This window comes from Betta splendens, chromosome 8, assembly GCF_900634795.4.
Source record: "Betta splendens chromosome 8, fBetSpl5.4, whole genome shotgun sequence".
NCBI classification, from domain to species: Eukaryota; Metazoa; Chordata; class Actinopteri; order Anabantiformes; family Osphronemidae; genus Betta; species Betta splendens.
This window is the reverse complement of record NC_040888.2, coordinates 8165272-8188552: the sequence shown is the minus strand read 5'-3', so window position 1 is coordinate 8188552 and position 23281 is coordinate 8165272. Positions and strand designations below refer to the sequence as shown.

Genomic DNA, 23281 nt, shown 5'->3' with positions numbered 1-23281 from the left:
TGGACATATTTGTTTAACCCTTTGACCAATGTTATTCTTGTTTTGTTCTATTTCAACCTGTAGAAGGAGTACAGATCTTTACATTGCAGTATGTAGTTTAACATGAATGTGCTAAAGCTCAGATTCCCAACTGGTCCTCCTCATATAGTATGTGCTCGTGTACTTGGGCATGATGCTGAAGCCCAAGTTGCTGGAGGTGGATTAGACTTCTTGCTCTGTGCTGCTGTGTGCATTGGGTACTGCTGAGGTTAAACAAAAAGCACTAAAATCACAGACAATCTTACAAATGCAACAGCTTCTGAGTGGCTGAATGCTGAAAGCAGAAAATCTAGTTTTGACCAGCATACAACAAATTGTTTTGACAGTACGAACTGAAATATTGTCCTCCACGTTGTACTAAATTATATATAGATGTACATTATTGGGCAAACAGGTAATCATAATTAGCCGTAAACACTGCGTTTGCTGGAAAATGGGACCTGTGGCAAATAACAAAATAACAGCGCTGTCGAGAGCGACACACATTCCGGATGTGACGTCAGGCACGTCAGGCACGTAGCGTGTGCGTGCGAACGCTCAACGGAGGCGCGTTTGTTTCGCTTTGGCTTTGGGAGCGTGGATGACTGCGCTACTGCTGCTGAGGCTGATAAAAGTATAGCGATTTGATATATCTGCATTGCACAGAGACAAAGCCAAAGGTTGAGGACTGCCTATATTGCACAGGTGCTTGAAATGCGTTCTTTTCGATTAGCTTACCGAGGCTAAAACTAGCCGTGTAGCTAAGTTAGCCATGGCATGCTAGCGCTGTCCCATTAGCCGTGCGCTGACTCAGTTAGCCAACAGCTTGTCACTCTTCAGATGGTGGAACGTGTATTTTAGTCAGGACATAGCTCTTTATATACTTTAGGCATTTGAAAGCCTTTAGCGACCAATGCTTTGTTGGAAGTGGTGTTTGTGTGACGTCTGTTGTTTTTAAATCATGTTTTATGAAGTATTAATATTTGTGTTTCTAGGACTAACATCAAATAAACGTAGAGCTGACATAACATTCTGAAGTATACTATTACCTATTGAATTAATGTGTTAATGGAGCATTTTACATGTTTAGATTTACCATAGCTGTTAAACTACATATAGGCTTCAGGAGCATGTGATGGATATATTTTGTAGCCTATCCATTAAATGATTACTACACTGGCAGATAAAATGAGATGACAAAATGTATTTGATCTTGTCATATGATCTCTCTTTCTCCCTAGGATTTACAAAATGTCCTCTGCTGAGCCTATCATCAGATCAAGGCAGACAGAGAAAGAAGTCAATGGTATTTCAACACAGGTCGTCTGTACAGAGTTCAGTAATTACATATTCATTGTTATCACACAGTATGGCAAAATCGGAACATTGGTATCTGTCACACCTGACTCCAGATCCAATGATATCAGCACTCCAACCTTTTCCACCAAAGTACTGCTGGGCAAAGATGAGGTACATCAGACAATATTGTTCAACTAAGTATTATATCTTGTTCAGATAGCATCAGACAGTCTTTGCGCAACAAAATTCATTTCATGCTGTGAAATGGTAGATGAGATTTTGACCTGGGCTATATTGAATGAATGTGTGCATCCTGAGAATTCATTGATCTATTACAATTTACACAGGAAAACCTTTTTCATCTCTGCATGAGCATTTAATATTTTAACTGTGCAATCGAAGGATCACCAGTAGAGAAAAATATTATTGATGTTTTTGATGGTGAGTTTAGAAGTAGAGACATAAAGTATTTTTCTAGTGTTTCTTTTGCTGTGGTTATTTTTATAATACCATGACAAAATTAAATACCTTGAATTGAACATGCATTTTGACCATTACAGTACACGTGTGATGCAGAAGAAAGACAGGCTAGTGAAAACATGCAGGACTGTTGGCCTCTAATAACAGTTTTACTTTTCTCTTTTCAGCCACTGACACATGTCTGCGCCAAACACCTGGCGACATTTGCATCACAAGAAGCCAGCAACAGGCCTGTCTTATTGGGACTAGCACTGAAGGACTCTTCCATAGAGTCAATAAAAGAAATGAAAGAGATCATCAAAAGTTGTAAAGTTTGGTAGAAAGCCAACAAATTGGACACAAAGCTTTTTGGACTTCCCCAATGCCACCCTTAATTTCATTATTATATTTTGTAATGCAAATATTAGAAATTGTGTCATGAGAATTTTGAAATAAATTCAGGTATTTTCAAAGGTTGTCTATTTTAATCTTTTTGGCAAAGGCTAAAACATTCTGTACTTATTTCCTTCAGCACATTACTCTGTCGCTCTAATAGTCATGTTATCTTGCGTCCAGTAATATTGGTAATTATTAGCAATGTAGTAGCAATTAGTATTAGTATTACTTTTATTACTATTCTCTCTGTTCTCTCTGTACTTGTGTAATTTTCTCCACTCATTACACTTGATTGAGCAACATACCATTTGATTGTCTACGGTGCAGTTAATATGAACATAACCGATTCACCCTCCTTCCCCTTTTTATAGCTTATTTATGTAGTGACGTCATCTTCATTGTGGAAGATTTCACCTTTAAGCCTTTGTGCAGTCATGCTTCTGGTTGTAAAGGAACAGGGTCGATAAGATTAGGTTAAAACAGTCATTAAACGTATAATGTCTGTGCGTCAGGAAGGAAGCGTGATGACGACACGCGAGGGACCGGTCACGTGACGTGCACCTGTGCCCTGCCCGTTCATCGCTGTCGCTCCTTTGACGCGCCGCCTAAGGACATGTTCAAACGCACTTTGTTTACTCTGAAGGTTTGACTTTGCGCTGGTTTCGCTGAGCAAACGCCTTCGCGTCTTTTAACATTTGCACTCGAGCGGGTTTCGGGGAGGTTTCCTCTGAGTTTGGAGGCGCGCGCGCCGCGCGGACTTGGACCTCGGCGCGGTACCTGTTGTGAACAAGGAAGTGCGGTCCGCGTGAAGCCGTCGCTGGCGCTGGTAAATGGATTTCCGCGCCTTGGCTGGCCTGTGTAAACGGTGATTTACTTCTCCATGTTGAGCCTGGAACGCTGACCTGAACCCGGACTGTTTGTGGACAGTGATCGAGTAGACAGTTCCAATCGTCCCCGGGACATGGTGAGCGTTTGTTTACACTTAAAGGCGGATGTGAACGCTAAAGTCGTTTTTATCAAGACTTGCTTTAATAAAACGTGGGGGTTCTAATGTATTTAAATCGCATTACTATATTAAGTGTAAAATGCTTAGATGGAACTTTTAAGATCACTCCTCAAAGGCGGGTTTTACGTTTCACCTGAACGCGCTGCTGTGTGTTTCTTCCGTGTCTGCCTCAGGTGAATGTGTCTTTCGTGGACATGGAGGCGTCACGCGATAACGACTCTTTCGTCCGCCTGCCTGCACCGATCCTCCCAGACACGCCAGGCCTCTCCAACGTGACCATCATCCAGACGAGCAACGGCTCCATCATAGAAGACCAGATATTCCTCAACACCGTCGCTGCCCAGGCGCTCTCCGGCATATTTGTGTGGTCGGCGCTGCTCATAACGTGTCACCAGGCGAGTCTTGTCATCGCAACAAAATCACAGCACCTCAAAGCACCGTGCTCTTACAAATGCAAATGTGTAATAGGAGACCGTTGGAGGCAGAGACTGCTCCACCTTTTCCAGAGGACAGAAAAATCGTCTCTGTCCATAAAAGCAGATTACATTACAGCACAATGCAGTGGCCTGGCTTTACCTGCTGTACAGTTTGTTTTCATGCTCCCACTGATACTTTGTTGCCACTTGCTTCCTGCCAGGTATTAATCTTTCAGCTGTGTGGCTGCCCTGCCCCTGTGCATTGTGGGAACGCTTTGCTTGCTTGCTTTGCAGCTCTCCAGATTAAAATGGATGAAAATCCTTTAGTTGATTAAAGGACAATGAATGCGCAGAGACTGCCTCTCTACGTGGGAGAGACAATGACGGGAAGAATAAATGGCTCGACGCGGGCCACCTTTACCCAGAATCCATTTCAGCGCAGCTGTAAATGAGCGCTTCCTCTTGTGTGAGTGAGTTACCCACCGTGTGCAGATGATAGCTTATCATTATGATTTTATCATTTGCTGAGAGTGCGGTGGGGTGCCGTGTAGTATCAGCAGGGAAATCAATTGATATTGAGATAGCGTTTACAGCCTTTTTAAAGAATGAGGCTGTTATTTTCTCTTCGCCGGGGCTTTAATGTGGTGCTCGTGTAATAGCACAGAGATTTAGTCATGTGTTGGAAATGCTGTCCAAGTTCCTGGGCTGGAAATTACATTCATGTTTACACACATCTGGCCATAACTGTCTCTTTTTATGTGATGTAATTAGACAAACAGTTGTTTGTGTCAGGTTATTGACCCTTCTTCAGTGTGACGCGTTTCCCTGTGGAACCTGTTTAAAGAGTTATTCGCTTTCAGAACATGTAGTTCCTTCGTTTTTAGTATTTCTGTTCTGCAGGGAGAGTGGAGCAGATTTGCATTAGCCAATTGTTTTGTCACGGAGAGAATAAAATGTTCTGCAGTGCTGTTGTTCCATATGACTTGGCTCCAGAGGATTGTTATATACTCTTACCCAGAATACTAAATGCAGATAAGCAGCGACCTTGGCTGCTGCTCGCTGTGAAATCACTAGTGCTTTTTTAGTCTGCTAATCAGAGTGTGGCTCCACATCTTGGTGGGTTTATTGGTCCTTGTTGCGATCCCAGCCATCTGGGATTAAGAGCACCAGACTGGACCTATCTCTTTCTGTATGGCTGCATCACACTTTTCACATTGCACTTCAGACAGTCTGCACCTTCACTTTCTGTTTAAGTGTGTGTGTGTGTATATTTTCTTACAAGTTGGGATTCCTCCGTCCTAAGCTCTACAGTTAAGACAGAAATGCATCTAAGCTTTATTTGCATTGAAATCATGTTCCTAAATTTGCTCAGGACAAGCAATAGTTTTTAAAAGCTTTTTCTGCACCACTGCATCCATCTGCACAAGGACAGTAAAGCTGCGACAACAATTTGGCCTGGATCTGCTAATTATGTATTTAAATGGATCCTGTATGTGTTAGATTAAAGTGCATGCATATGGTGACAGATTAAATTAGCAAAGTTTTTAATGTTTTCTTTTTATAGATTATACTTTGCATTGGTTCAGCAATACCACATCTAAGCTTTGTCTGAAAGCTAAAGGTCATTGAAAGTAATCGTTTCTGAGCGTTTTTCTCTAAATTCTTTCATCTTCGCTACCTTTTATGGGACTTTTATTGGCCCATGTAAGAGAGTTGTGCATGTGTCCATTAAAAACTAAAGGTGAAGACCTTTTATCAGCTCAGTGGAAAAGGTTTATGCACCGAACACACATCTGGATGTAATGTCAGCTTCTGTGAGTGTGTGGCTTACAAGACGAGGTGTGGTCGCCGTTGGCCCTATGAAATATGAGCTATTACAGCAACATTTTCATAATCCTAACTCAAAGAGAGATTTGATTGTTTTGGTTGCGTTGATTGTTTGTTTTGAGCTCTTAGGAGACACTGATGTTTAACATTGCTCACACTCGTGTACACTCATTTACTACTCATGTACAGTAGTAGACGAGTAGGAGGGCTTTTGGAAAACTACTACATTACACTAATAATAATGTAACTATGCCTTTGTTACATACAAGCAAAGGATAAACAAAACAGGAAATAAAGTAATGGCTCTGGTAAATTAGTCATGATGCAATATAATGTGGTCCTAAGTAATAAAATGGTCATAATCAGTGTTTATTAACTAGTTAAACTACCTTTGGGAGTAATAACTTCTAGCAGTTGTATCCAGTAACTGTATATTAGTTCTGCACCATTTTGCACCATTTTGTGTTATGTGTTCTGTAGACACCGACTGTAATGGTTCACATACATCATTGTGTACACAGAATTTCAATTGGGCCGAGGTCTGATCCTGACTGGGCCACTCAAAAAGGTGGATTGTGTGTCTCTGAAACCTTTGGCTGTTAGATTTGCTCTCACCCTGACCGTGTCCTGTACTAAAGTTGGGGCTTTCTTTGAGGCACCGCTGATATCTAGTGCTGTTTGTTGATTCTGCTTGTCAGGAACTGCCATGGTTTCAGTTTTATTCCCATAGCGCTTGAGTAGATTTATCACCAGTTTGATGAATGTGTCAAATGCAAAAAATCTTCCTGTCAGTGATTTACACTTGCTTGTGTTTTTAATGTAGATCTACACACATCTGCGATCCTACACCGTCCCCAACGAGCAGCGCTACATCATCCGCATCCTGTTTATCGTGCCAATTTACGCGTTTGATTCCTGGCTGAGCCTGCTCTTCATCAGTAACGACCAGTACTACGTGTACTTTGATTCTGTGCGAGACTGCTACGAAGGTAAACATCAAAGCCCCCTGTTCGCTGCTGGAGAGATTTAGCTGGTCACAGTTTCTCCTCTTTATCATTTGAAGAGGCTCCCAAGGGTGGAAAGACGAGCGACTCACCAAACTAGTTTTTCACACCAGGCATTGTTCTCAAGTTGACCCGAGGCGATACATTTCAAAGAGTAATTTTAGGAATGTTTTGTGTTTCCTTTTTTTTTTAAGCTTAAAATCTTAAAGTTAAATTCAACATAAACCTTAATGATGATACTATATGACTAAATAGTTTATATTTATACTTGTGTTTTGAATACCAAAGCAATGATCACCACTGGTGAAGGTGAAAAATATGAGAGAAGCAAAGGCAGTAAACATGTTATTCAAGATTAGGTTGCAGATTGCAGGTTGGCCTTTTTGTGGCTGAAAGAAGCTGAATAGCACCAGCAGCCACACCTAAAACATAATGAACCTTCTCTTGACTGGACACCATCTGCATTAGCTTCACTTAATCCCTCCTAAAATAGCAACAAAGGATTAGGAAGGATTTCCAGGACACAGAACCCTTGAAAGCAGCTTAATGTAAGGACTGAAACATTTTATGGTTCCAAACTGTAAGACTAATTATTTTTTTATCATGTGAGCATTCGTTCCTCTGGAATAATTTTTTAATAAACTTTTAGATGATGGGGAATTATTCCACAGTTATTATGGTAGGATGAAACAGTCGTTTAAAGGTTCTACTCCCCCCTTTGTCTTCCAGCATTTGTCATTTACAATTTCCTGAGCCTGTCCTTTGAGTATCTGGGAGGAGAGAGCGCAATCATGTCAGAGATCCGAGGCAAGCCCATACAGTAAGTCCGGTCCTCAGCCTGGGCATGTGTGTTGACCATCAGTTAACTTGTGCTTCCCATGGTTTTAAGATTCACTTAACTTTTCAGGCAATGTGTGCTTCACTGTCCTTGGATTAATAGCCACGTTTTGAGTCCTGGGAATAAACAGCTGTTACTAATTTGTAGCAGTCATCCTTTATGTCAGAGCTCTTGACCAGTCACGATTGGGGTGTGTTGCATGACTGACTCAGCCGCAGGCAGCAGCTCCCTGCCACAGTCCTAACACAATGAACACATGATCTTGAGCCCTGATAAATTTCCTTTCTCTCTGGGTGTTTCCTCTTTTACTAGTCTCTCAATACATATACAGTGCTTTTTATGTTTACTCCTGTTTGGACATTTCAAGCTCCACATGATGTCATGTCTCATCACTCCTCTCCCCCTGTTCTTGCAGGTCAAGTTGTTTATATGGAACGTGCTGCCTTGTTGGAATGAGCTACTCCATCGGCTTCTTAAGGTTCTGCAAACAGGTGAGATTCACTCAGTTCTGTTCAGTTGTCTCTGCTCTAGAGATGCTTCTTCAGACCAATAGTTTTATAACTATATACTATATAAATATACTACAAATACTATAACTTAACAAAATACTAATATGCCACCATACATTTGCATTCTGCCTCGGTTGCCATACGACATCAAAGTGACAGCTGTTATAATTGGCTGTGCACATTTTAGTGGATAACATTTAACGCTTTAAAGAAAACGAAACAAAAGCAATTGAGGCCAAGTGAAAGGCGCTTGATAATAAACACTGAGAGATGATATGAGCTGTCAGCACAAAGCTCCCACTCAGTGTCTTGGGATGCTGCACAAGCTCCAAGTGTAACACTGATGGAAATTGGAAGTGAGAGTTATGACTTCAAAACAAAATACGTGGTGAAATATTTTTTTTTTTTGTTGGTGGCGTATGATGAACGCTTGATGTCACGAATCCAGCTTGAAATGGTTTTTAAAAGAAAACCTTGCACTTTTTCTCTCGTGTCTAGCTCACCCTCATTGTCATGCATTGAGAAAATAAATGTGGGTTTTAAGGTAAAGTCACATGAAGCTGGGAATTATCACTATTTGAAATTGTTGTTTTAATTTTTTTTTATTATTGTATTGTACATGTTGCACTGAATTGGACTGATCACAATGATTTCGCTTGAAGTTTGAAAACATCAGTGAAACCAGTTTCACAGCCTAGAACTAAACAAACAAATAGCTATGAAAATACCAAGTGGTTGGTTTGGATCTGAATGTTTCTCAGAAGGCGTTTGAGAGTTTCCTTGGGGAAATTCAAGAAGGGGCAGCAGCCCAGGCTCATATCACGCAGTCTGCAGTAAAATAAAAACCGTGACCTTGATTAGTCATGGATTTTATAATTACACATTATCACTTTGGATATATTGGATAGATGTGGTGCTTTGTTTGTGAAGCACAAAGCAGAGGTTGTGCTTAATTGGCAGTCAGAAGAAATTTAAAAATAATTTCTGTTTATGGTTTATAGTTGCCCCCCATGAGCTGTTGCTGAACCCACTGTGGTGAACTCTGAAGTGGTTAATTATTTAAACCGAAAGTAGGAGCTTTGGGCCATTTGGAGCTGAGAATTCTCAATTAAACATTAGTTGCTATAATAATGTAAAACAAAGATGTTGTACAGTAAATTTAAGTGAATTAAGTCATTGACAACATTGACAACATAAAGTCCATTACTTGGCCTGGCAGCCTATAGAGTCTACATGCATGGGGGCATGAGTTATAACTAGCAGGCTACATTCATTGCATTGAGGATATTTACAGAAGTTAGAGCAAACATAAGCCAAGCAAAGAGTAATAAATGCTTCAAAGTTAATCAGTAACAGACATTTATAGTTTTCTTTTATTAGCTGCTCACTCCAGCTTTACTGTTTGCCACTTTTGGTCCACCAACGCAACACAGTTGTCACTACTGGGTCTCATGTGCTAAAGTATGAAGACATCAGTGTCAAATGCAACTTTAACAATGAACCCATTCTGTGTTTTTCATGGGCTTTTAACTATTCTAATTGATGTTGGAGTTTAACCATTTAGAAAACATGTCGATTTGCCTTCTGACTCGGTTTAGGTCTGAAGAGCGATAGCACTTTAGTATCTGTCTAATCAATGCAGGGGGTGAAACAACCGACCCGGCTGTGTTTAAAATCCACCTCTGCTAATTAACACAAGGCACCTTGTTTGTTTAATCTCTACCAACACCACTCAATATGGTTATGTCAGAGTCACGTGGTAGTTTTATGGAGGGTTATTCATTGTACTGCAGGTACTAGAAAGACTCGCCAACCTAAAACAGCACCTTTTTGTTTTTCTTTAGGTCACGTAATGAAATCAAGCAAAATCTATTACATTTTGTTTCTGCAAATGACCACAAACGGATTTCATGGTTTTAATACTTTTCAAGAAAACAAATAAAATAACTGGAGTTTAATTTACTGCACTTACACATGTGAATTTAATTTAAAAACACACCTGAGCATTCAATCAGTATTGAACTTTGCTTCATTTTATACTGTATACTGTAGGTAGTTAAATCATCCAAGAAGACAATTCCTTGAAGTTAGAATAAGCCACACATGCACTGGATCCATTTCTCATACAAAACGATCAGCCAAGAGACATAACGTAAGCAGTGAAGTTCTTTTGAATTAGAAAAGACTGTTTATTAGTAATTGTCGGAGGACTCATTATTAGAGCTTGTGGTTTTTGTTTGTTTCAAATACATCTGTAACATGACTTCATTTCAATTGGTGGATATTTTGTCTTAATAGTTTCATTGCTTCCACTAGAATGAACACGTTTAAGTTAAGTCATTTGTATGGAAATGCTCAGGGTTTTGTTTTGATCTAAAGATGTCTAATGTAGTGTGTTTACCTTTACATAATGTCTTAGTCAGTCACTTAGAGGTGTTAAGATTATTTTCTTAATTTTCTTTGGATGCTGCCTAGATACAGTAACAGTTTCCTTAGCTTTTATATTCTGTATGTTTTTTTTTTCTCTTCTGTCCAGATCTTTTGGAAAAAATGCCTATTTTCCATATGTCAAATTGTTCCACGGAAATGTAGTATGTGACATTTGTCTCGAAGCAGGTCTCAGAATGAATGCAGTCTCCAAATGGATATACTCTTTGTTTGGTTGACTGTGCTGTGTATGCACATATACAGTACATAGAGTGGCAGACAGTCAAATACACAGCTGCTGTGGTAGTGGGAGGAAATAGCTACTGGGTCAGTTAAAGGCACTGAGAGACAACAACAGCTGCTTGTAGTCAGTCACCAGCTACAGATTCAATTTAATTAGATGAACTATCATATTCTGACATCCTCCTCCGTTAGTTATCTGAGCTGCCTCCTCGTTCACACTGGCCTTCCTTGTTTGCCTGTTTCATTCTGAATCGTAATTTGTTCTCCAGGCGACTCTCCAGTTCTGCGTTGTCAAGCCCATCATGGCCGTCATCACCATCATTCTGCAGGCCTTTGGCAAATACCATGATGGGGATTTCAAGTGAGCAGCATCTCTTTATTCCACTCTTCATGTATCCTATGCACAGCGTACTGTAACATTGCCAGCAGGCTTTTTTGTCATCCAATGTATGTGTTCAAGAAAACACTGCAAATCAAGCTGAATGCTTGCTATGAATGTTTGGACTCATATTGCCTTTGTTTGTAGATTTAAAGTGCTGGGTTGAAACTTCCCAGGTATCTGCCCGCACGTTGTCCCAGTTGTGTGACTATCCTAGCCGTCAAATTCCCATATATCACCTCTTGGGTATTGTTGATATTGCGAAGCATAATTCAAGAGGGTTGGCAATAGGAGCTAACAAAGTTAGAGCGAAGCTTTTCCCTAAGTGTAGTAAGTGTGAAATGAAGCCTTTCATTCTGTAGCAAGTCACATCGTTTCATTTGATACTTGTGTCAAGTGATACAAAGGCTGGGAACAAATTATAGACTGACAGATTTAATCTTTGAGCATTTCAGGACTTGTGATGAACCTTTAAGGGTCTCCGCAGACTATGGAGAGGGTAGCATATTCAATAAAAATGCCTTTATCGCGTAATCAAAAGCTTTAAAGCTATTTCTGATGCTCTTCGCCGCCTCTCTTTTCAGTGTCTCTTAAGTTTCAGCTGTAGCAACACTTCTTACTAAACTAAAGACAAACTCAAAGTTCAATGACGCCATTAGTTTTTGTGTCTTAAATCCTTTTACTTGCACCAGAATACCGATGATTATTTCAAAAGCTTAGCTTTCGGGAATAAAAATTCCTTCATGTCTTTCTTAGGCTCTATTGCAACATCATAATGACTCGCAGATTGTTTACTTATACGCTTTTAGCCAACCGTGCACTCAACATTGCATGGGAGTAATTAGTGTAGTCACAGCTGAATCCTCTGAACCGCTCTCTAGAATGCAAAGATGGTCGACAGGCGGGCTGACAATGACATCCACTCAAACCTGCCATTGAAATGCCATCTACAAACACCTTTTATTAAGCGGTTGTTGATATAGGAGCACGTGTGCAAGCTGCATTTCCATGCGTTCATTTAATATGGGTGTAAATACCATCACATTTAAGCCAGGCGTCATTTCATTCAGCCCAAAGTAATAAATGTCAAACTTTGGAGAACCTCAATGACCTGAGCCCACCTCCCCCAACCATTCGCTCACACATTATAAATTATTATAAATTCAGCACATGCACTACTAACTGTGATGTTGTCTCCAATAGCGTGAATGGAGGATACCTGTATATCACCATCATCTACAACTTCTCAGTGAGTCTGGCCCTCTACGCTCTCTTCCTCTTCTTCTTCGCGACAAGTGACCTGCTCCGGCCGTATGAGCCCGTGCTCAAGTTCCTCACAATCAAATCCGTCATCTTCTTATCCTTCTGGCAAGGTAATTACCCATTACCCCCTGTTTTTATTTGCTGTCTTGATGCTAGTGAATAAACATTGATTTGTGGTGAAATGCTGTAGGAATGGTCCTTGCCATCCTGGAGCGCTGCGGCGTCATTCCCAACGCGCTGTTCATCGACGGGCACGACGTCGGCGCCGGCACCGTGGCCGCAGGCTGGCAGAACTTCATCATCTGCATTGAGATGTTCTTTGCAGCCATCGCGCTCCGATACGCCTTCACCTGCACCGTCTACCAGGAGAAGAAAAATGAGGTTCCAGGTGAGTGAAGTGAATGGAGGGCATGCAAAAGCAACTGGACCGATCATTTCTCCTCCACATGTGGCTCAGGGGACAGTTGCCAGGTGGGAGAGGAGCATAGGAAAAACTAGAAAGGACTAAGTGTCATTTTCCTCTATTTCCTCCTCTTTTCTGTTTGTGTTTGTCTATGTTACATCAACGCTAGTTCTGCTGCTGAGCCTCCACCTTCAGGTGTTTGTGTGGGCGCAGATTGTGCCAAACAGTCATTTACTGTTCCTCCCCTGCAGCCCTGCGGGGCAGACAGGGAGACTGTAAGGAGAACGCAGCAGACTGTGCCTAACTGCTCTCCAGCTTGTCCTTCTGTCAGCCGCCTCCATAGACCGATGGAGACGACTCTACCAGTGACCCTGAAACAGAAAGCTGACGCCCTTTTATTTCTGGGATGAAATTAACCTGACTCACAGCTGGGCACGACGGGGTCACCTCTGCACCAGTGCCTCAGTTGTGTAGAGACAGAAACATTTCTATTGTTTTTAAAGCACTTGTGATCCTTTTAAAGTATTTTATGTTTTGTGTTCTTATTGCTTTGATGTAGGTTTAGATCAGAAAAAGGATTTAGCTACTTTTGCGTTTAAATGTCCAAATTGATGTTGTTTCAAAGCTGCAACAGTGATCACATATGGCATATTGTTCCTCTCTGTCCCGGTGTCATTCCTGCAGAAACCATTCCACAAATGCAGAGCATCTCCAGTGGGCTGAAGGAGACCATCAACCCAGGCGACATGGTGCAGGATGCGATCCACAACTTCTCCCCAGCTTACCAGCAGTACACCCAGCAGTCCACACAGGAAGTGGTCCATCCCAGCACCAATGGAAACATGTCCACAGGCAACAAGAGCTCCCGCAAGTCTGACAAGATCATGCTGATTACCTCTGATGATGAATTCTAGATGTTTTCCTGCCACATTCAGGTGATGGTTATCATTACCAGTGGAAGTGCTGGAGTAGATCCAGTTTTGTTTTTATTATTCCAGTATTTATGGATTGAATGAATGATTTTAACAGCCAACAACAGGATGGAAACAGCGACCATACATAGAAGCTCTCCAGCATCACCTTCACGTTTCAGAAGTCCGGGGCTGTGTGTTCTCTTTAAATCAGATATTGGATGTTCGGCGGCGTCTCTGATCCGGATTTTGTTTACGTCATTATGTCACCGCTCACTCTCTGGACGTCTGAAGTGCGTTCCCCCTGATTCATGCCTGTTCCAAAGAGGAGATGATTAATATGTGACTCCAGGTGGCTGGGAATGACACTTCATAGACTGCTTCCCGCATCTGCTGGTTTGAAGTATTTGCTGAGCATTCCTCTGCATGGCTTCCTGACAAATGAAAGGAATCTCTCAAAGACTCATTCATTTGGAGCAGACACTTCAAACTGCAGACTATAGCACTTCACATTCCTTTGTATCTACCATAGCATGGACAAATTGGATAAACCTGTCTCCCACAAAGTGGGAGTTGCATCTTTCTCATTAATTTTCCCAGCATGCTAAAGAGGTACAGTAATTCAGCAGACGACCAACAATGAGTCTTTTTGCAACTTCTGCACAATGAAAATCACTTCAGAAATGATTTGGGCCCATTCAGTTTCTGCACACTTTGTGTTCTAGACAAAGTTGTATTGGCAAAAATAGCAATTTGGCCAAAAACCTGAAATATGTGGAATTGGGCAGATCATGCTGTTCTTTCTGAGGGAACCCACAAAGTTCAGAACGACCACATCTTGGACCTGGGCTACCAATCATGCAGCATTAAGGCAAAACTGCAGGTTTAACAAAACCAAATTTAAAAATGGGCCTGAATCATTTCTGTAAGTCATTTTTGCAGTGATCGTCATTTAAGATTCCATGTTCTTGGGATTTATGTAAATAATCGTATTGTTGTGAATTGCAGTGTTTTTGTATAAAAAAATATTTTTAAATTATAAATTGGAAATTAATGTTCAGTCTGTGTGAGGAACCATTTGCTGGGTCCTTCTACTGTATTGTCAATTTATAGATTATCACTCTCCTTTTGTCACAGACATATACTGACTGTAGCTTTCTAGGTTCGGTACACTAGGTACCAGGACCACTAGGTACCATTTTGTATATAATGTATAAGTTGTGGTTTGTTGAACTGTAATATCCTCTCGTGCCAATGACAGCTTTGTGACAGCTGTTTTTCGCAAGCATTAATTTACATTTGGATACAAAAATATATAAAGTAGTTGGGATTGATGTCTTAACACTGTGTTGGTTTTGTTACTCAGTGTGTAGTTCTGTATAAGAAGGCTTTATTTGAAATTAGAAGAACAAACATGGGGAATAATTTACCACACATTAAATCAGAGCAGAAACAAATTCAGGTTTTATTTGTACATGAGGGTAGTTCATTAAGAAAACGTGAAAATAAATGAATGTTAAACCAAAAATAATTTAGGTGTGTTTTAATAAATGTACACAAATCAGTAAAATAAATATAAACTGTCTGAGCAGAATAATGGCAGGGTGTGGAGGGTGCACACAGTACTACTGTCCATGGTTACAGTCATTAAACATCTAGAATAAAGAAGTCCATTTAGCTCCAAGTACAAACTGAACATAGAAACAGCTGCTGTTGTTCCAGCCTTGTAAACCACACACACATCCAACGTCTTCCTTCTGTCAGTGAGCTTTGTTTTCTGAACATCTAAGCACCTCTGCTTTTTTGATCTACAGCTCTAGAAACTACACGGTGCTTTCTGCATGGCTAACGTCAAACATCATAGCTTGTAGAGCTGGCTGGGTGTTAAAGCTTATTTCACTCATTTATATTGCTATGATTTATATGAAAATGTTAAATTATAATGGATATCTGAAACAATTCTGTTCCAGCTTCGGGACACAACAACAACGGGCTTTGCTCACTTCAGTCGTGGCAGGACCAGGTTCAGTAAACATCTGTGGTAGGTAATGTAACACTGTATCTCTGCATGATATTGTCATAATATTTTTAAAAAGTCTACGTTCTAAGAATGACACCACTTTTTGGACAAATGTTTGAATGTTTTCTGAGGTGTGTTGGAGAAAATGAATGAAATTGGTGATTGGCTGCTTCACTGTGTAGGATTAACAGTAATTCACCTGGAGAGAGGTTTGTCTTTTTACTATGGTGCAGAAGCAGAATACATAGTATTGGCCTCATGTCAAAACACAGTTTTAAAAACATTGCAGGATTTGGTTTTATAAGATCACGAGTCTGTCTTTGTCATTTATCTATACGTTTGTCTGACTTGATCTGGGTGAATAGCAACTTTGGAATCGTTCTTGTCTTAGCAGTTGCAGTCGAAACTCATCATGATGAGAAACTGTCAAATTAACTTTAAATGATGAGAAACGCTGCGAGTTTGTGACAAATGTCTGCGTTGACATGCAGACGATCGCTCCATGAGGCGAGCTTCATGCTGTTGACTCTTTAATAACAGTGTGTTAAAAGGCCTCCTTGTTTGTTGTGTATCTTTGACCACTGCCTGCATGTAACCCAAGCGTGTCCAAGCTGTGGTGAACAGACGGTAAAGATGCTGAGAAGAACTATTCATGGGGAATAAATACTCCAAAAAAAAACTTAAGTTCTGAGAATAGTTTTCTCATTGTAAATGTGAATACAATGTTTTCAAAAGAAGTTCAGCATCAGCATAATTAGACTTTAAAGAACGATTACATCATCACACCACTCCCAGGATAGCAAAGGACATAAATATAGAAAAATATGTAATATATATATATATATTTTACCGTTAATGTATATAAAACTAGGTATCGGAAGGAGAACATATGTATCAACGTGGAAACAAAGTGAAAATACAAAATGAGAGTAAGAACACAGCAATGCCCCTGCTTCAAAACAATCACAGCAGGTTGTACAGCAGCAAAGGTTCCCCATTCTGTTCTTTGCAGCAATGGAACAGGGGAAGAACAGTCATGTCCTCTTAGCCAAGAGAAGATCCTGACGTGAACCATCTCTACTTCACCCCAAACCTAGGAATGGGTCCTCAGTAAGAACAGCTCGATTTCAAGTCAAAGTCATGTTTAAAAACGCCTCAGAAATGTACAACCGCGGCCTCTAGAGACGGGCGTCAGGGAGTTCTCTTGCAGAAGAGTGTGTCAGAAAGCGGAAAGCCAACGTAAAATCGGTACGGTTTCAGAGTGACCAACACCGGCAGCAGCGTTTCTCACGACCCGGCACTCGGAATGATTTCTGATTGGACGGAGCAACGGCAGTGGGAGCGCTATGCATTCTGTAATATACAGGAAGTACGTTGATTCGCCTTTCACTCATAAGGCCCGCTCGCATTATTACTATATCCAATATGGATTACCTACCAGAGAGTGGCATAGGACATCAGCCAGTATGTGCTGTGGTCACACTATCTGTAGTAACTGAGTGGTCACACCACATGTGAGCAGTTTGACCCCAGAGCTGTCAGAGGAACCGCTTGCTTTGTTTTTACTGCATCTTTGTAAGTGCTGGACAGTTACAGACTCTGGACGGCGTCAAATGTTCCAAGAACCAAAATCTCCTGACTACAATTTTAGTCTAAACAATGCAGCGAGAATGAGAAGACACGTCGACGTCTTCGACGGCGAGGCCGAAACATTTTGAACCAAGTCAACAGTTTTAAAAGTCAAAACAGGAAATCTGATTTGCCTGATGCAGAGCGTTTGCCAATAGGCTGATGACAAAGTAGAAATGGTCCTGCAGCGGATCCATTCTAGCAAAATGTAAGCTGCACAACAATGAACGACAGAACTGAACTGAGTCAGAATGTAAGTTTAAAACTGTGGTGTTTGATGCATAACAGCGTCAAAGGAAGGAATACGAACACTGCGCTTTGACTAATTGAACCCTTTGGCCAAACACTGATCAGTTCTCGAGCGCGTAATGAAGTGCTCTCCACAGAACGCGGCGGCTCGGGCTCAGAGCCGACCAGCGCATCTGGTGTTTGGGTCGGAGCTGCTCGCCTCCTGACGCAGAGGCCGAGATGAGAAAGCGCCTGCGTTGGTCACGAAAGGATTTTCAAACATCATCAACAGCTTCACTTTATGCTGAAACAATAAAGAAAATTGGATTTTGGCAAAGGCTTCATAAACGCCTTCACTGTCACAAATGTACTATTTGAATCTGGTGTTTCTGCTTAATAACAAGGTGAGAGCTGCCACATTAAGGCATTCAAAGACCAGCACGTCTTTATCAGTCAGGGAGGGCCGGGGGTCAAAGGTCAAGGGGTCATAGAGGCCCCAGGGAGGGTTTGACACAGTGCACAGACAATGTAGAGTGTGTAAGAGACAGGAGAAGGGAGACTGTGAACGCAGCATAACATCACAAAGAGCCCGGAGCGCCGAGGCCGGGTCAGAACCGGGACGGGGAGGGCCCGGTGCAGTCGGCACTAGGAGGGCGCCGAGAACGGCGTCTGGCTGGAGTTGTGGTTGGCCGACTTGACGATGGTGATGACGCTGGTGGCGGCCACCTTGCCCGGCGAGCAGGGCCCGCGGGCCACAGTCCGCGCGAAGCACTGCAGCGCCTCGTACTTGGCCCGCAGCGCGTCCAGCTCCAGCCGCATGCTGGCGTTCTCGCGCGCCAGCTTGTCCACCTCGCGCTGCAGCTCCGTCTTCTGCCGCTCCAGCTCCTCCTTCTGCGTGACGCGCTTGATGCGGCAGCTGGCGGCGTAGCCGCGGTTCTTGAGCGTGCGCCGCCGCTGCTTCAGCCGCACCACGTCCTCCTTCGTCAGCCCGCGCAGGTGCTGGTTGAGCTCGCGCACCGACATGGCCACCAGCTCGTCGTCGCTGAGCGCCGGCGCATTCTCGCCCGCCTCCCTCTTGACCTGCAACGCGGGGGCAGAGGCCTCAACACCGGCGCCGGACGGGGCGACAAAGGGGGGCGCGTCACTCTGTGCGGACTCACCTTTAAAGCTTTGCTCGTCTTGAAATGAGTCGTCATTCCCTGCATGCAGACAAATGGCCAGAATCTTCTCAAAAGACACTGAAAATGAGGACAACGCAGTTTTAATGACATTAAATGAAGCCTTTATTTCTGAAGGAGATTTTTTTTTCATGGTTCTAGTAATAAACCGTCTGAGTTTGTCATCTGTCAAACTGATTTATTTATTTTAAGTGTGTTACCCCGCTTTCGCCAGCAGGGGGCAGCATGGGGCCTTTAGACGGAGAGCAGAGCGGGGCCGTGGTAATGTAGTTCACTAGACCAAGACCAGATTGGACGCAAGCGACGCTGCCTCGCCGTCGTCACACGCCTTCGCCTCTAGGCCCAGTTTTTTAGAAAAGCCCCTCTGCGCTCATTACGTCGGGGCGCGTGTTTCGCAGACGGCCGCCGTGGCCAAGAAAAGCGCGGACGCTGATGCGTGATCCTGTGAGACTCACACGTCCCCCTCCCTTCACCCCCCCCCCCCCATTTCAGGCTCCATTTCAGCCCCGCAGAGCGGCCTGACTGTGAGCGCACTGTTCCGTGCTCCGCCGCTGCCATGGCGACGCCCTGCGATGGGCGTGGGAGTGTGAGTCACGTGGTCACCGAAAGGGTAAACAAGTCTCATTCATAACCGCAACACGGCCTGGAACCGGCACAAGTGAGCAGCGCCGACCAGCGCTGGTGCCTGAAGGGCACCCGGTGGGGAATGCATCCGTGCTCCCTCCCTTTAATTCGGCTGGATGCGGACGGTGTGTTCCTCTAATCAGACGTCTGGCTCTGAACGAGCACCGGCACCGTCTCCCCTCATCCCCGGCATTAAAACGCCAGCAGAACATTTACAGTCGCGCTGAACTTTACAGGGCAGCAGATACGCATGTGGAACATTCCTGGAGATAGAGTGTCACACACGAATACTTTCCTTTATAGTCACCCGTGTATTTTCGCAGTGAGACAATGCCGTCTATCGATTCGGGGCCCTCTCCCACTGGCTGGGTCCTCTTACGCTGGGCTTTCCTGAGCCGCTCCATGCCCTTATTTAACGCGCCTGGATATATTTAGCCCGCGGCGCCGACGCAAATTTCTGCCAACTATACAATTCGAGCGAGCGCGTTACGCGGCGATCCCTCAGTTCAAACGTCCAAGCGGGTCAGATGCTTTCGGAATCACGGCTCTACAAAAATGCATTGTCCCCAGCAGCTAGACCTCAAAGTAGAGCTGGAAGAGATGAGATGAAATTATCTGTTGCCTTGATTCAGTTTGTAAAACAAATTGCACAGAAATACATAAACTTAAAAAAAACTAAATATGCTGCAAATTACGTCATTACGTCACGGGGGTGGTCCCCGAGCAGACTCATTGCAAACATCATGGAAAGGGATGCGAGGCCTCCAAGAGGTCAGGACACGCTTCAGGCATGTGTTTCAGGCATGTGCTCGTGTTTTTGCAACTCGCAAGAAAAAAAGGGACGAGGCTCCCATCGAGCTTCCTCAGAGGAAAAACAGCAATTACGTTACACAGACAGATCCGCTGCTCACAAGTCCGCCACAGACAAGGAAAACAGATTTCACAACAGTGCGTGGCTTCTCGGTTTTTGGCTCCTATTGGGATTTTTCACAGCAGTAAGAAGGAAAAATACCTCCCGGGAAAAGCCACACATGACGAGTAAAGAACAAAAGTGTGCCTGAATGCGTCTTGTGGGGCGCTCGGCCTTTTAGGGGGGAGTTCAGACGGTCCCACTTGTAAAACAACGGCTGCAAAATTCACAAAATGCCTGGAATTCAAGAGGCGTCTCACGTGGTTCACTCGCCCGAACGAATCAAAGCTACGGTCTGTGTGCACGCGCGAAAGTCGGGAGTCCAGCCCGTCTCAGCGTTTCGTTTTCAAGATGATAATCTGATGACTAATAGCCGAACGTGCCATATGCTCGAACCCTGAGGGACTCCACCGACCGACTGTCCACCCGAACTCTTATTTCGTAACGCGCTTGTTTGCGAATCCAGTGTTGTGTTTGATGCGGAGCGGCTGCTTTGTTCTCTGCGCGTGCACGCCGCTTTGAAGACGAACGGGCCCGTTTCGAGACAGAAAAACACAAGTGGGATGGCGTGTTTGATGAGGCCGCGTTTTTAAAGTCGGGCGTCACGTTCAAGGCCCTTTAGCTCCGTCAGGTAACTTACGCAGACGCGCACGCCGCGCGCGCTCACGCTGCATAGAACGCAGAGCAGCCTGCACCGAGGCAGCCGCTCCACAGACCGGGGCGCGTGGCGCTCCTCGCTTTCTCCAGCGCAGCACATTTGGTGGGATGTTATGCGGAGGAAATGGAGAGCATAGCTGAGCGGTGAGTCACGCTGTTTACTGGTAAAAGCGACGACCGGCGGCAGGGAATCACACCCATCCCAGTCTGACGTTTCCTGGAAAATCCCGTTGTTTCTCTGGGAGACAGGAAAAGTACAGAGAGCCTTGGATATGGTTGGCATGACCTCCGGAACGTTGGTGCGGAAAGGGAGGAGAGGCCTCGCCGAGGATATTGTCCCACTCAAAGAAATGCCAAGAATGCAAAATAAAAGAACCAATTGACACCTGTCGAACGGGAGATGTGAAAATCTGCATAAATCACCAATAACTCTTGTATCCAATAACTCTTATTTCCAAAACCAAGATTATTTGGAAATAACCCTGTAAGTGACAGTGACGTGACCATTGGGATTGTTGGGGTTTGCTTGTTTGTGTTGCTGCCAACCTTCACTTTGAATCGCGGTGGAATCCGGAAGTGAACAGGTCAGCAATTAAATCCGCACGTCAGCGCCACGGGGAGTCGTCGAGGAACTCCCGGTCCCACGGATCTCAGCCGCACCTTTGGCGCTAACGAGGAAACAGCCGCAGGTTGAGGCGCCGCGTTTGCGCCAGGGACGCGGGAGACGGCGGCACGCAGACGCGCGTGGGCGGCGGGGAGTCGATCTGGACGCGCGCCCCGCCGGCCAGTTCACACGTTCGCCTGTTGTTGCCCGTCTGGCGTGTCGGGCTGTGTAGAAAATCACTGGCCTCCACGGTCAATAATCATGACCTTTTATTTTTCCACCAGTAAAAGGAGCGAAACACACGGAGCGGTCGCGTTCCTTCTGAGTCATCACATCACTAACCACAGCTATTTCACTTTCACAATACTCCACCACAAAAACACTCCGAGCTCCGCCACTTTGATCCATCACCGCTGACCACCCGACTGACAAACAGTGCAGAAGTGAGGACAACCCGAACCCGAACCCGAGCCCGCGTCTTGGGGGGGGGGGGGGGTCTCCCAATGTGCCTCGTCACTGTCACAGGTTATTGTGGTGACGACGTGGGTCAGCCACTGCAACTTCTCCATCCAAAGACGACGTCATCGCTTCGGTGACTTAACCACACGCGAACCTCATGACAGGGGAGTTCGCCCGCTCCCACTGCCCCTGAACGCAGCACAGCCTGTGCGCCCACTGGAAGCACTGAACAAGGAACGCCTCTCGGGCACCGATCTGTGACCATCTGACTGAAACAAGTGACTCAAAGACTAATAGTTTCCATACTGAAATCACAGTGACCTTAACTGAGAGTTACTCACCGGGAGTGATTCAAACTTTATTATTATTTAAGCCATTAACGTTCATTTGTACAAAATAAACAAAATGGGCCTTTTTTTCCCATATTGGGATAAATCTTTTGCCGCTGCTGCTTAGTCTCTGCTCGTTCCCCTGTGTAGGCCAGTCATCGTGCCCTTTGTCCCACATGTCTAAAATGCAGACCACGTGTTGTTTCCAATGTCAAAAGTAGGGTAGCATTTTGCGTTGCAGACGCCTATAAAAAAGTCCGCGTCTAAATTAAAATGAACGCCCAAATTAAAAGTGATGTAAAAACACGAATATGAATCCGTTTCAACAGGCCGATCGCCAAAGTTCCTTTCACTTCCATTTCTCCCAAAATCAGCATCATCGACTGAGCCAAAATAATAAGATAACGCTCTGCAACAAACCCAACACTAGCAGTTAATCTTTTATAACGAGCGCTCATCGGTAGATAGTTTACACGCTGTGTTCTGAACATGTTTTGTAACATTAACCTGTAATGTTAAGTAACTGCAGCCTAACTGTGACGTTATTAATAATAGACTCGTTACTAGTGCGGCAGAAAATGTCTCAAAAGAAGTTTTACTGAAAACATATTTTCATATTTTTGTGATTATTGTGCAATATTTTTATTGTTACCTGCTTAATTCAATTATTATAATAACCTTATTAAATTGTTTGTTGAAGGAAAACAAATACATTAGGAACAAAGTGATCAGTTGTTTCAAGAAGATGTTATAATTAATTTTTTACCTATTCTTCCTCCACTTCTCTGAGCCTTGAGACACTTTTGGACATTTTGTAACGTTAATCCGACGCAACACGTGTCCGCGAGAAACAATCCACAAAGTCAACGTCGGCTTTCGTCGCAAAGAGATAAAAATAAACCAAAAACTCGCGTCCAACGCGATCGGCGCGTGTGGCCCCAAAAAACACGAGCGCGTCTGCGAGCGTCAACACGTCCCCGTGAGAACTTGAGCAAATTTAGAAAGGAATGTCAAAACATCTTCACCCCCTCCCCAGAAAACAGCAGCCTCACCTCTGCGGACGCGGCCGTTCCGTGGGTCGGAATGCGCAGGAAAGTGGCGGCGTGGATTTCCGTCAGAAAGCGTCCGAGCGAGCTGACACGGCGCGTGGAGCGTCCAGCGGACGGGCAGCGGCGTGTCCTCGTACGAAATTAACTACAAAACAACAACAATGTACCAACATTCCACGCTCTGCTTCCGCAAGCA

At 43.8% G+C, this 23281-nt stretch overlaps 3 protein-coding genes across 4 annotated transcripts; 2 read left to right on the top strand and 1 right to left on the bottom strand.

The window, feature by feature from the left end:
- Nucleotides 1–542: 542 nt before the first annotated feature.
- Nucleotides 543–2249, top strand: psmg3 (proteasome (prosome, macropain) assembly chaperone 3). The gene is made up of 3 exons (XM_029158943.3): nt 543–723; nt 1260–1488; nt 1965–2249. The coding sequence occupies exons 2-3, from the start codon at nt 1270–1272 to the stop codon at nt 2115–2117; spliced, it is 372 nt and encodes a 123-aa protein (XP_029014776.1). The 5' UTR covers nt 543–723; nt 1260–1269; the 3' UTR covers nt 2118–2249.
- Nucleotides 2250–2388: 139 nt separating this feature from the next.
- On the top strand, nt 2389–14732 carry tmem184a (transmembrane protein 184a). The gene is made up of 9 exons (XM_029158937.3): nt 2389–3136; nt 3352–3573; nt 6245–6410; nt 7155–7245; nt 7679–7754; nt 10712–10803; nt 12025–12194; nt 12275–12472; nt 13172–14732. Exons 1-9 carry the CDS (start codon nt 3134–3136, stop codon nt 13399–13401), a joined length of 1248 nt encoding a protein of 415 aa, XP_029014770.1. The 5' UTR covers nt 2389–3133; the 3' UTR covers nt 13402–14732.
- A 107-nt stretch (nt 14733–14839) lies between these two features.
- Nucleotides 14840–23079, bottom strand: mafk (v-maf avian musculoaponeurotic fibrosarcoma oncogene homolog K). 2 transcript variants are annotated; one of them, XM_029158941.2, is made up of 3 exons: nt 22803–23079; nt 18436–18513; nt 14840–18355 (listed from the first exon to the last, which is right to left on the bottom strand). In XM_029158941.2, the coding sequence occupies exons 2-3, from the start codon at nt 18478–18480 to the stop codon at nt 17921–17923; spliced, it is 480 nt and encodes a 159-aa protein (XP_029014774.1). In that variant the 5' UTR covers nt 18481–18513; nt 22803–23079; the 3' UTR covers nt 14840–17920. The 2 variants fall into 2 exon arrangements, with proteins under 2 accessions (XP_029014774.1, XP_029014773.1); XM_029158940.3 differs by lacking the exon at nt 22803–23079 and adding an exon at nt 18654–18924.
- Between the last annotated feature and the right edge of the window lie 202 nt (nt 23080–23281).